This window comes from Rutidosis leptorrhynchoides, chromosome 9 (assembly GCF_046630445.1).
Source record: "Rutidosis leptorrhynchoides isolate AG116_Rl617_1_P2 chromosome 9, CSIRO_AGI_Rlap_v1, whole genome shotgun sequence".
Classification (NCBI taxonomy): domain Eukaryota; kingdom Viridiplantae; phylum Streptophyta; class Magnoliopsida; order Asterales; family Asteraceae; genus Rutidosis; species Rutidosis leptorrhynchoides.
In genome coordinates, this window is record NC_092341.1 from 205,983,615 (window position 1) to 205,998,165 (window position 14,551).

The 14,551-nt window shown below is 35.8% G+C and overlaps 1 protein-coding gene across 1 annotated transcript; it reads right to left on the bottom strand.

Annotated features, from left to right (window-relative positions):
- Positions 1-438: 438 nt before the first annotated feature.
- On the bottom strand, positions 439-4,904 carry LOC139866607 (uncharacterized). Its single transcript, XM_071854894.1, has 5 exons — positions 4,672-4,904; positions 4,093-4,575; positions 3,877-4,008; positions 1,924-2,552; positions 439-1,164 (listed from the first exon to the last, which is right to left on the bottom strand). The coding sequence occupies exons 1-5, from the start codon at positions 4,817-4,819 to the stop codon at positions 547-549; spliced, it is 2,010 nt and encodes a 669-aa protein (XP_071710995.1). The 5' UTR covers positions 4,820-4,904; the 3' UTR covers positions 439-546.
- Positions 4,905-14,551: the final 9,647 nt, after the last annotated feature.

Sequence of the window (14,551 nt, forward strand, 5' to 3'; positions counted from 1 at the left end):
TCCCCATATCTCTAATTTGTGAGATTAGGTTATGTTATTGTTGTCGTTGGATAGTTTAATGCTTATAATTAGATATCTTGACAATTATGTTGATATGTTTAATAAAAATTTTTATCTTAAAACGCTTAAGAGTCGTCAAACCGACTTGTAATGATCTCATCTTCGATTATATATGATTATGTTGTTTATTTTTATTTATTTGGTAAGCAAGGAAACCCTCCTATGAACGAGCACATTGGCTCCCCCATAGAAGGTAAAACCTCGGGTAATCAAGCCTCCCGAGCGCGAGACCTGGTACCGGGTGAATATTATGTTGTTTATTTTGTAGAACCATAATATATTATATATAGATGTAATCATTTTAATTATAAATAACACATCCAATTAACATTAACATTAACATTTAATATTGATATTGAATTGAAAGCTTATGTGAATTTGAGCTAACAGCGCTCTAAAAAACGGTGTATATAAGGTATATCCGTAGTATATAACAAATATCTTAATGTTAAGCTTACATCAACTAAAATTCAAAGATAATAATGTCTAGAAGATTGGTTTCTTAAGCATTCGTGTCTCCCTTTGGAAAAGAAATCTAGAACCGTATAGAAAGCGACCTATAAGTGGAAATTTTGGGCTACCAAAAATCATGTAGGTGACTGCAGCAAAAGAGATGATAAAAATAGGTATCCACTTGGAACTATTTTGATAAAGTAATAAAAAGTTGATAATAAAAGTGAGGATCATGGTTGCTATAGAGATGAAAAGTGATGCGAGACATATCATCAACTTTTGAGGTAACGAAATCATGAAATCGTGTTCAGTGTAATCAGAACCGAGTATAGTCAAAACCAGAAGGATTGATGTTGTCGACGATATAAATGACAAACCATCAAATATGATGAAGATTTTGGATAGTTCTTTTTTGAGGAAGATGGGCATACCAGTTACTTGGTCATATCCACCTGGAAACGTAAATGCAGCTGCAAATGATATAGTGGCTATTAGTGACGCAACCACCATTAACTGAGCAGCTGTTTCTTTCATCCACTCTTCGCCTTTTGAAAAGAGGATTTTGTGGTTCTTTGTGAATACTTCATGTGGTGTTAGACCAGCCGCGTTCTTCTTTTCCCGAAATGGAGGAGGCAGCATCGCTTCTACTTCCTAACATAACATACGTCACAAATGTTACACACATCGTTATCTATCAAGTATCATATTAATTAAAACGTGCGGAAAAAAATTAAAACGTGCGAAAAGATGGTCCAAAAGATATAAAAAAGAAATCAATCCATCCCTTGGAGCATAGGACCACACTTATGTACACAATTCCGCCTTTGAGGCTGTTATTAAAGTGGTAGGATCAAAGTAGTGGCTCCGCCACTTTGAGTGATCCGTTGTTTTTTTAATTGTTTATCTATTTATTACAAGTATTATTTATCATCTTCATCTATTTTAATTACTTCAAAAAATGGCATAAATGCCTTTAAAAAAAATGGCATAAACCCATTTGAACTGTTTGTTTAAGTTGTTGTCCTCTGCATTGAAGGCAGAGCTTAATGAGGGCAAGGAAGGGCCCTGGCCATCTCAAAACTTTAGTAGTTAATGTAGTTTGTAGTCTTATGAGTTATGCACATTTGGGCTTTTGAATCAACTAAATTGGAGTCCATATGAAGGGGAGATATGGCCAAAATGGTAGAGGATCAAAGAATTTGCGAGCTTTCACCATTTTAGTCATATCTAATTCATGCCTACCGACTCCTATTTAGTTAATTCAAAAGATTAAACGCACGTCACTAAAGATTCTTCAACCTGGTAGGTTAAGTCTAACCCAAATCTCCCAGTATCTAAATCAATGGACAAGTGATATAAAGTAAAATTATACTTTAGAAGACATAATCCTAGGTAGAGTAAAAGAATTACCTTGAACCATAAGGTTTCTAAATGCAATTGCAGACCAACTCCAGGGATGTTTTGTAGCCTATTCATTTTAGCACTCTCCCCAGCTAAATGCAAAATATTGTTCCCATTTTTATCTTCTAAAGTAATTATCAAATTCCTGAGTGATCCAATGTCATATAACAGATTGTATATACCCTCATGACGATGCGAGACAGCAACATGAAATATACTTTGATTATCATCATTTACCTCCCGTACTAAATGTGGATATTGTCGAATAATTTCTACTACAAATGCAGTATTCCCCATTTCAGCAGCAAGAAACAGTACTCGTGATGAATACTTATTCTTTTTGTCTTTTGGTGCTGATGTCATCTCATTAGCTGGACCTTTGAATAGATTAAATATTTTAAAAGGCATGTTTGTAATGTTGTCGGAAATGGTTCTTAGCAGTTGAAGCGTTTCTTGCTGTTCCTTTTCAGAACGTGTTCGTTTTTCATATCCGTTAATTTGGTCAGGCGGCCCTCTTATTATGTCATCGATTTGAGTTTTGGGCAGTTTCACAATCTCTGCCCACATAATTCTTAACAACTGCAGGGCATGACTTTCCATATCAGGAATTGCAACCTTCAAATGGCAAACTGCTAAAACTAAAAACAAAAACACACAGCAAATTATATACTTCAGAAATGATTCATCAAAGTAAATAAAGTGATTAGCTTTTTTAATAGAACTGGTAGAGATGATTAGATATCACCCCTTTCAAAAGGGAATTGATATTTTCACCATTAATATTAATATTGATAAATCCACAATGTACTTGTACAGTACAAATAGCTAATGCTTTCAGTGAATTTATCAATCTCTGGATGGTGAAAATGTCATTGTACTTTTTAAGAACAAAATAGTGTAGTTTCTTCTTAAAGTTAATAGTAAGTACTCTTACAATCTTTAAGTCAAATGGTGTTGTTTATATACTCTGCCTCAAGTATGTTTGTCAATTGCTTACAAATGATGTATTAAAATATCAAAATTCTAGTCGTTTGCAATAGTACTAGTAAGCTACTGACCAGAGCTATCACTACATATATAAACTAATATCAGCATATATATATATATATATATATATATATATATATATATATATATAGGGCAGGATCAATGGGGAAGTAACAAATCGGGATGAAGCGGGGGAAGCAAAAAAAATTTTTTTTTTTCGTTTTTTTTCAAAATTTTTTTTTTCCGGCATCAAGATCACACGAAAATATGAACATTTAGAAGAGACACTTGGTGATGAATGTTATTATTTAGGCGGGAAAACGATCGACAAAAATAACATTCAAGATAATATTGTTCGTGAAGAATATGAACGTTTTTTTTTTCATGTTTTGTGAAGTAAAATTTAGCCCGATTTAGAGTTTAGGGTTTAGGGTTTAGGGTTTAGGGTTTGATGTTTTGGAATAAACCCAAAACACCAAACCCTAAACCCTAAACCCTAAACTCTAAACCGTTCGTGTTAAAAACTCAATCTAAATCCTAAATCTAAACCCTAAATCTAAACCCTAAACACTAAATTTCTAAACCCTAATATCTAAACCCTATAAACCCTAATATCTAAACCCTAATATCTAAACCCCAATAGGTAAAACCTCAAAATACGCTCGAAAAACACGATAATTGTTATATATTACTTCTTCGAGCGTTTTCCCGTCAAAATAAACATTTATCACAAAGTGTCTCTACAAAATGTTCATATTTTCATCTCATCTATAATGTTCGTGAATAAAGTTTTTTCAAAAAACGAAAAAAAAAAAAAAAATTTGCTTCCCCCGCTTCCCCCGAATGGTTACTTCTCTCTTGATCCTACCACTATATATATATATATATATATATATATATATATATATATAGAATATCATATAAACTAATACCCTAAAAGTGCAAGGTAAAAAAACAATGAAATGTGATTCTTACACGAATATATGATTCTCAAGATAATATTAGGTCTTGTAGCTTTAAATGCATAAGGTTTTCGAGCCAATAGTGCGAGTACCCTCCCATTTATAGCAAGTTCCGGCCGGTCAGTCACAATTTGTAACGCAAAATCTACAAAAGAAAAGTTAACAGTTTCTTCATGAAACCAAGTAATTTCACAAAAAAGTGTAGTCACTTAAACAAAATGCTACTTACCAAATAGATTGGACTCAACAGATTTCACAAGAACACAAACTCGATTCTCATGTGTCCAAAAATCACCAGTCATTTTACGAGAATTATGATATAAATACTTCACCATTTCATGCTTTCCATGTAAAGCAGCCATATAAAGAGGCATCATTCCCCTACTATCGGGTAAATCAAGTAAGGCATGGTTCTTTTGTACCAAAATCTTAGCTATTTTAACATTACCAGCCATAGCTGCCAAACACAGAGCGGTTTGACCGTTCACATTTTGAAGTTCTAAATCCTCTTTTTCCATCAAACTCACCAAATATTCAACAAACCAGTATGATTTTCCTAAAACTGCAATGTGAAGTACCGTTTCACAAGTTTCGGTTATACTAAACCGTACGAGCTCCGGACGCTTGTCAAGTATGACTTTAGCCGCTTTCCAATCGCCTGTTATTGTCGCTTTATACGATGGGACCAAAATTTCATTGTAATCTTCTCTTCCTTCATATTAAATTATTCAAAAGATGAGGTTATTGGTTATATATTTTTATGTAAAGAAATATATAAAAATTGGAATGGATTATTAGAAAAACTTACCAATGAGTAGATCTGGACGGGGCATATTTAATGGTAGTGAAGGTTCATCATGTGAAGAAGATTGAATATTAATCTGATGATGTTGCGGACTGATGGATTCAGGTTCACTCATTGAAGCTAACAAGAACTTATTACTTCTATGAATCATCTTGTTTTAGTCCTTTTGCTGTTAATGGTGTGCAGTAAATATACCAACATTAATTCAATACCCAAACAGGAAATTGTAATAGTAAAAAAAAAAAAGTTATGCAAATCCAATATCTGCAGTGTACGAAAAGCATCTCCAGTACACTTATCCAAGTATATGTATACATGTGTAATGTACGATAGCATATCCATCATTCATTATATTTTATTATTTTATTACTCTATAATATAATATTTAATTTAATTTAATTAATTTTGTAGTGGGTAGACTTGTGTGATTTTCCGTAAAGTACTTTACTTACTTAATTGGACTACCAAATTTGATTGCGGTTTTCATGGGTTTGCTAATTGAATCCTACTCTATGAAATTTTTTTATTTAGTGAGATTTTGTATTAAAAAAAAAATACAAAATGGATTTGAGAGAAAAATACTCACTAATTTAGTCATACTAGACCTCCTATAACACTTGGATCAATTGCCAAAATAGAAGTCACAATTTGCTCATATGTATATATATTGAAAGTATTATTACTCCGTATGTCTTAGCAATCCAACATGAATCTATTTGTAATTTTCACTCATTTATGAATTAAGCTTAATTGCACGTCCTGAATACAATTTATAGATAGTTGAAGGTTTTATTGATACTGTTAGATGTTGAGGGACTGAAGGTGTATGAAGTGGACCTACAATGTGCAATGTGAGAATGCAATATTTATAAATGACAAAATTTCTGAAATGATCCCTGTAGTTTGTATCAAAATGCTGATTTAGTCTCTGTACTTTTTTTGATGGATTTCGTCCTCGTGGCTTGCCAATGTTGCTAATTTCATCCCTCTGGCTAACGATCGTCAAAAAATTCCGTTAACTCGAGTGACATGCCACACACATGAGGGCATTTTTGTCTTTTTTGCAGAATCATCATCATTTACATCTCTTTCATGTCTAACTAAAATATCTCTTCCTCAAAAATCAAACCCAAATTAAACCTTAAACATATCCAAATTCAAAACTAAATTAAAGTAAAATCAAATCAAAAACTTTAACCAAATTCAAATCAGAACCCTAAATTTTAATCAAAAATTTATGAACAAAATTCAATAACAAAAAAATGAGTTTTGCATTCCCTAAAACCATGCTGCAACCAAGCAATTTTAGTCTTTATTCCATTCCCAAAACTAAAACCACTTACCAAAGACACATGAATCCAAAATGCAAAACACTCAATAATTAAAATCACCTAGTGTCAAATCCAGATCTGAAACAGACCTGAAAAATTGAGTATGACGATGTTTGATTTCGTTGACCGACGTTTGATTCAGGCGTATTTAAAGGGATCAACGATTGATTAACCGGTACAATACCAGATTTGTTGGTGGTCTGTTATTCCGGCGACAGTTTTGACTCAACGACGGATGTGGCTTGATCATATACATACATATGTATATGTATATTTTTTGTAACGACCCAACCTCGTTATACCAAAAACACGCCTTAAATTTTTTTTTTCTGGATCAGTACATCTGGACGGCGTCCAGTTATCTAGATGGCGTCCAGTATTGAAGGCCAGGACGGCGTCCAAGCATATTGGACGGCGACCAATTGAACTGTAGAATTCTGCTTCCGGGGTCCAACTTACATGAGCGAAACACCCGCTTCCCAACACTTTTAAACGAAACCCCTTTTACAACATGTCATAATAAGTAAAACTAAGAGATTTCCATCATCAAAACAAGTTTTACATCGCTGGGCCCACATCGACCCGAATTACACTTTTCGTACAAAATACAAGTTTCGACCATTAGAGTTTAATATCCAAACGACACTAGAGCATGGTGTTTGGGGGTTAAACTACCCAATTCTCGGTCAAACTTCAAAAGCTAATCAACCAAAATCATCTCCTATCAAAACAAAGCGGGAGGCCACTAATCCAATCGAATGCCCTCCTTTATCCAAGCCGGAGCCTAAAAAGGTAAACAATGAGAGGGTAAGCAAAACGCTTAGTGAATGCAATAGTTATACACATACATATATAATATACCTATTTGCAACCACTTACACCTTACCGCATAAACGCTAGCAACTAAATAGCATACCATCACAAGTATAACGCTAAGTCTCCAAATCACGTGTTAGCACAAATATTAGCATATATTCCAACAATACAATATGCTATACTACTTCACAAAACATGGTTAACCCAATCATTCAAGAAGATGGTACTTGCAAAGGACCATCGGAATTCGCAACATTCATTAGCTTACTTAACACCGTGTATCGCTAAAACCCTAACCCCCGGGTGGTGTCTTAACACCGCGACTCACCCACCCTTTGAGACAATGTGGTGTCTTGACACCGCGACTAACAACATGCCATTTATTTCCGGAGTGGTGTCCTAACAACGCGACTACCCCACATTTCATTAATTTTCAGAGTGGTGTCTTAACAACGCGACTACCCCACATTTCATTAATTTCCGGAGTGGTGTCTTAACAACGCGACTACCCCACTCGTTACGCATTATGTGGTGTCTTAACAACGCGACTACCCCACATTTCATTAAATTCTGGAGTGGTGTCTTAACAACGCGACTACCCCACTCGTTACGCATTATGTGGTGTCTTAACAACGCGACTAACCCACATTTCACGCCACACAAATAAATACATTATAATCATACGTGCATAATTATTCCACTCACCTTACGCCTTTGGTGAATTTATAAACCAAGCTCGCAACTTCAAAATAACGTACCTATTACATTATGCACATATATCAATCATGCATTCAAGTTGGTCAACCAACTTACCCGCCATCCAAATGTCATTTGACCCATAGTGCAAACGTGACCCATTTGCACCATTAACTCTAACATTAGGTCGGGATTATGTCAAACCCTTACCAACAATTCGATTATGGTCCTAATACACCTTTTAACACACGGTTATCGCATTTTCGCACACATTAACCCACTTAGGTCATCAAAGACTCATTTGACCCATTTCAAGATTAACACACTCATTTGGGTCACCATCATACCCAAATACACTCATTCACTTTAACCACTAAGTGTGCTAGTGATTTACTAAACATTTAAGACCTATAAACTCGTTCATCATTTCGAAACCCTAGGTTTGACATCTTTGAGTCCTCATGAACCAATCTTACCCATAAGCCCCCAAATCACTATCAAATGGGTTTTATGTTCATCACTACCCAAACCCTAACCCTTATCACTAATCAAACAAGGAAATTAGGTTTAGAACTTACCACCACAATCAAAACGTAGCTAGGAGCGAGTTGAACAACTTTAACTCTCAGACCTTGGAGAGAAATCAACTCCTTCTTCTCCAAATCAATCTCTCTCTCTCTAGGAGTCACCTTCTCTCTCTAAGACTTGAAGATAGAGATGAAAAGTGAGATATTTTGAGCCTTGGATCCAGTTTTGTGGCTTAGAACCGGCCACCAAGTGAAAAGACCAAAATGCCCATTCAATTTAAAACAAATTACCTTGCTGGCCCGTCAGTACGTTTGGACGGCGTCCAGCTTCAAAAGACAGGACGGCGTCCAATAACTGGGACGGCGTCCCGATGCACTGAAACCGAAACAGGGTCTTACAACTCTCCCCCACTTAAGTTGGATCATGTCCTTGTGATCCGTACCAACACTAGAAGTTAAGCACTTCTCCCCCGAACATTTCCGCTTCCAACGCGGAGTTACACATGTAGTAATCACGCATCCGAATTCTCGCTTCGTACATTAACGCATCATTTTACAACGATATCGGGTATTCAACCCACGAGACAAAACAACCGCAACCGTTTGCTCCTACGCCGAGTATCCAAACTCGTACCATACACTTCACAATCATCCTAAAAGTAGAACAATTCACCGACAATCATCGTCGTCGCGCCTTTCAATCGTGGAATATTCGGGAGTCATCCCGACGCTTTCCGAAAATCTCCCGTATCCGCCATTCGGGAACTTCGCCATTCTAACTCATGTCGCAAAAATACCGTCACAATTTATTCCAAAGTCCAACTTGGGACTTCTCCGAAGACCATCGAAGTCTTCCTTTCCTAAATAAGTGACACCCGTCCGCCCATCACGTCTACTAGATAGGGATTATTCCGAAATCTCCGGCACCTACTCCCCCACTTAGGATTCTAATCCCGTACACCTACCGCCAAGGTGATAAAATTTCGCGAAATCCTGACATAACACAACCCACATGCCGGTCTCGACGCTGGTCATACTCAACGATTCTTTGCGGACCTATAACAAGGTATTTGAACCTCGATCCTTCAAATTGGTCAAACGCTAACGCGCGCTAAACACTGCAGTAAACCACAGTTGTATCTTCGGGTTTCTTCCCGGTACCCAAATACATAATACTCACACCATTGGAGTGGAGCATTTCACTAGCAGGTATGAGGAGGCACCTGACGCAGTGTTATGCAACTCCCTTCACTACCACCGAGCCACAAGAGCTTGACCTTTATGGGGTCTACTTTCGGTGTCCCGCGTCTTCTGACTACTCGAAGTCAAGCAATTTCCTAGATCCTTATGGATCAATGCCCATAACTTTCTAGCGACACCCACTAGTCACAATTCATCTAGGTCGCACAACCAGCCTATTAACCTTTCAACTCATCCCTAAGGAGATGCTTTGTACACCAAGGCTTATACTCTTCCAACTTTGTCATAACCATTCTCACGGTCATCCTCTCACATCAAGTCTATGAACACTCGCTGCATGCACCGTATCGAACTGCAATCGTGGTTGATTCTTACGGAATCACTCACCACATTATATCATGTAGCCTTCGAAAGCAAAATCCTTACGCCAGGATGTCACCCAACACTTTACTTACCAACTCACCAAATTAACATGTAAAAATCATCCAACATACATTTGAATTATGGCTACGCCCTAAATGGTTTCATCACCATACGTTTAGTTGTTTAACTCATACACGCGCGACAATACACGACCCAATCAACAATTCCTACGGGTCTCACTCGACCGGATTTTGGCGACCCAAAAGCCACAACGCAAAAAGTCTAGACAACAACAGACTCAAACAATAGAGTCAAGGCACACCACACTGACCTATACGACCAATCTCCTCATCGATCATAGCCCACGAACTCTCGCGAGTTCATTTCACCATAAAACCGACGCTCGCTTTCATCCGTTGGCATCAATTAAGCAACGACCTAACGCTAACATAACTCGTACCTTGTATATCAAAAATGCCGTTACCCGCAAAGCAGACTTCTCCAACCAATGTTAACTTAACAATTTCGTTACCCGTATCATTGCCGTCGCACACCATCCTTGACTTGTTCGACTGTCAGGTCCCTGTCCGTATCCTCGACAATCTTGAACAACCATCTCGTTAAAGGGAGATGAAAATTACCGGTCTAGTATCTCACGACTAAATGACTTCAATCAAAACCAACCTATGAACCTTACGGTTTTTCAACTTCCGGCACCACAACGAGCATGCGTTATCAACCAAACACCTAAGCCCATTTATATAGGTTGGTAAAGCCAACCCTTTACTCAATGCCAAGGAATGCTTAGAAAGATTAAGTCTTATGCCCTTCGTCCGTCCATCCAATCGTCAATGTAGGGTAATTCCATCAGGAGTGCTACCCATAACTATACTACGTATTTACACAATGCATTCGACCCAGGTCAACTCTCACGAGTCAACAACTCAAGCGCTACCCTAGTGCACCGTCATCGAAATTACTAACCCCGCACCTATAAGGGTGCTAGTGAAAATATATGCTCACTCGAGACTAACTAGGTCTCGAAACGAAATTTAAGTCTCTAAATTCATAACCGAATCCATCGGCACACAACAAATAATAATAAGGCATATTTGTATCGAAAGCGAAAGTACCTGAAGTAGCATCGTTGGACTTCCGTGCTTCACTATCCATCGACTAGTCGAGCTCTAACCTCCTAACCCAATCAACAAATGATTCGGAACACTCTGACCTTTGGTGTCCCTCCTTCTGGCAATTAAAGCACCTGATCGTGCTTAAAGGTATACCCGTACAATCCTGCGCCATATGACCTTGTTGTAGACAATTATAACTCGTAGGCATGAAACCTCCCAACTTTCTAGTCTGTTTAGCAACCCAGTCGGGACACTCTGACTTTCGATGCCCTTCATTTCGACAATAAAAACATGCAGTCTTGTCCGACAGACATTCACGAGACTTATGTCCCTCTTGCCCACAATTGTAACATTTAGACATACTGAAGCCCGACACTCCCTTCCTTATGCTACCTGTGCTCTCAATTACACCTTTACCTTGATCATAAAACAAATCGGGACACTCCAACTTGCGGTGTCCCTCTTTCCGACACTTAAAACATATGTCATTGTTCGAAGGCGCATTTGTGCAATCACACGACAAATGGCCCTTTTGTGTGCAATTATAGCACGTAGGTCCATAACCTCCCTTACTCCTCTTCTTCACATTCTCAACACCCTCGGGCGTACTTCTTGCCCTCTTACTAGGAGCACCTTGTGACTCAAACTTCTCCTTACCCGAAAAGTGATCGAATATTTTCGAAGAATGTGATTCAAAACTCACTAATACTCCTTCATCGCCATCAACTTGAAGTTTGGGAAACCTCTTATCAAACTCTTCCCTTACGACCTTAGTCACTTGGTATCGGACCATTTCGGTTACTCGTCCTTTGATTGACTCCTTGACTACTTGTCTAACTTTGTTGGCAAAACCCGAGACATAATGTCTGAGCACGGCCTCCACCCTCACCATTAACTCATCCTTTCTTTCATGAGTAGGCGCGTCTGTTCCGATTCCATCTTCCGTCTTCATTCTTAAGAAATAAAATATATTAATCAACGAAACAAAAAGGAAACGACATATACATATATATACATATATATATACACACACATATATATATATATATATATATATATATATATATATATATATATATATATATAGATATATACATATATATATATACATATATATATACATATATATATCATGTAGTGACCCGAACTTTTCCATGTTTATATATATTAATTGAGATTGATATTTAGATGATTAAATGTTTCCAACATGTTAAGCAATTAAAATTGTTAAGACTTGATTAATTGAAATATGTTTCATATAGACAATTGACCACCCAAGTTGACCGGTGATTCACGAACGTTAAAACTTGTAAAAACTATATGATGACATATATATGGATATATATATAGTTAACATGATACTATGATAAGTAAACATATCATTAAGTATATTAACAATGAACTACATATGTAAAAACAAGACTACTAACTTAATGATTTTTAAACGAGACATATATGTAACGATTATCGTTGTAAAGACATTTAATGTATATATATCATATTAAGAGATATTCATACATGATAATATCATGATAATATAATAATTTAAAATCTCATTTGATATTATAAACATTGGGTTAACAACATTTAACAAGATCGTTAACCTAAAGGTTTCAAAACAACACTTACATGTAACGACTAACGATGACTTAACGACTCAGTTAAAATGTATATACATGTAGTGTTTTAATATGTATTTATACACTTTTGAAAGACTTCAATACACTTATCAAAATACTTCTACTTAACAAAAATGCTTACAATTACATCCTCGTTCAGTTTCATCAACAATTCTACTCGTATGCACCCGTATTCATACTCGTACAATACACAGCTTTTAGATGTATGTACTATTGGTATATACACTCCAATGATCAGCTCTTAGTAGCCCACGTGAGTCACCTAACACATGTGGGAACCATCATTTGGCAACTAGCATGAAATATCTCATAAAATTACAAAAATATGAGTAATCATTCATGACTTATTTACATGAAAACAAAATTACATATCCTTTATATCTAATCCATACACCAACGACCAAAAACACCTACAAACACTTTCATTCTTCAATTTTCTTCATCTAATTGATCTCTCTCAAGTTCTATCTTCAAGTTCTAAGTGTTCTTCATAAATTCTACAAGTTCTAGTTACATAAAATCAAGAATACTTTCATGTTTGCTAGCTCACTTCCAATCTTGTAAGGTGATCATCCAACCTCAAGAAATCTTTATTTCTTACAGTAGGTTATCATTCTAATACAAGGTAATAATCATATTCAAACTTTAGTTCAATTTCTATAACTATAACAATCTTATTTCAAGTGATGATCTTACTTGAACTTGTTTTCGTGTCATGATTCTGCTTCAAGAACTTCGAGCCATCCAAGGATCCATTGAAGCTAGATTCATTTTTCTCTTTTCCAGTAAGTTTATCCAAGGAACTTAAGGTAGTAATGATGTTCATAACATCATTCGATTCATACATATAAAGCTATCTTATTCGAAGGTTTAAACTTGTAATCACTAGAACATAGTTTAGTTAATTCTAAACTTGTTCGCAAACAAAAGTTAATCCTTCTAACTTGACTTTTAAAATCAACTAAACACATGTTCTATATCTATATGATATGCTAACTTAATGATTTAAAACCTGGAAACACGAAAAAACACCGTAAAACCGGATTTACGCCGTCGTAGTAACACCGCGGGCTGTTTTGGGTTAGTTAATTAAAAACTATGATAAACTTTGATTTAAAAGTTGTTATTCTGAGAAAATTATTTTTATTATGAACATAAAACTATATCCAAAAATTATGGTTAAACTCAAAGTGGAAGTATGTTTTCTAAAATGGTCATCTAGACGTCGTTCTTTCGACTGAAATGACTACCTTTACAAAAACGACTTGTAACTTATTTTTCTGACTATAAACCTATACTTTTTCTGTTTAGATTCATAAAATAGAGTTCAATATGAAACCATAGCAATTTGATTCACTCAAAACGGATTTAAAATGAAGAAGTTATGGGTAAAACAAGATTGGATAATTTTTCTCATTTTAGCTACGTGAAAATTGGTAACAAATCTATTCCAACCATAACTTAATCAACTTGTATTATATATTATGTAATCTTGAGATACCATAGACACGTATACAATGTTTCGACCTATCATGTCGACACATCTATATATATTTCGGAACAACCATAGACACTCTATATGTGAATGTTGGAGTTAGCTATACAGGGTTGAGGTTGATTACAAAATATATATAGTTTGAGTTGTGATCAATACTGAGATACATATACACTGGGTCGTGGATTGATTTAAGATAATATTTATCGATTTATTTCTGTACATCTAACTGTGGACAACTAGTTGTAGGTTACTAACGAGGACAGCTGACTTAATAAACTTAAAACATCAAAATATATTAAAAGTGTTGTAAATATATTTTGAACACACTTTGATATATATGTATATATTGTTATAGGTTCGTGAATCAATCAGTGGCCAAGTCTTACTTCCCGACGAAGTAAAAATCTGTGAAAGTGAGTTATAGTCCCACTTTTAAAATCTAATATTTTTGGGATGAGAATACATGCAGGTTTTATAAATGATTTACAAAATAGACACAAGTACGTGAAACTACATTCTATGGTTGAATTATCGAAATCGAATATGTCCCTTTTTATTAAGTCTGGTAATCTAAGAATTAGGGAACATACACCCTAATTGACGCAAATCCTAAAGATAGATCTATTGGGCCTAACAAACCCCATCCAAAGTACCAGATGCTTTAGTACTTCGAAATTTA

Excerpts from the sequence above, each read along its gene's own strand:
- LOC139866607 (XM_071854894.1), bottom strand. The coding sequence starts at position 4,819 with ATGATTCATAGAAGTAATAAGTTCTTGTTAGCTTCAATGAGTGAACCT. Across the intron at positions 2,553-3,876 it reads CTTGAGAATCATATATTCGT|TTTTAGCAGTTTGCCATTTG; the intron begins GTAAGAATCACA and ends TTTTGTTTTTAG. Across the intron at positions 1,165-1,923 it reads TAGAAACCTTATGGTTCAAG|GAAGTAGAAGCGATGCTGCC; the intron begins GTAATTCTTTTA and ends ATGTTATGTTAG.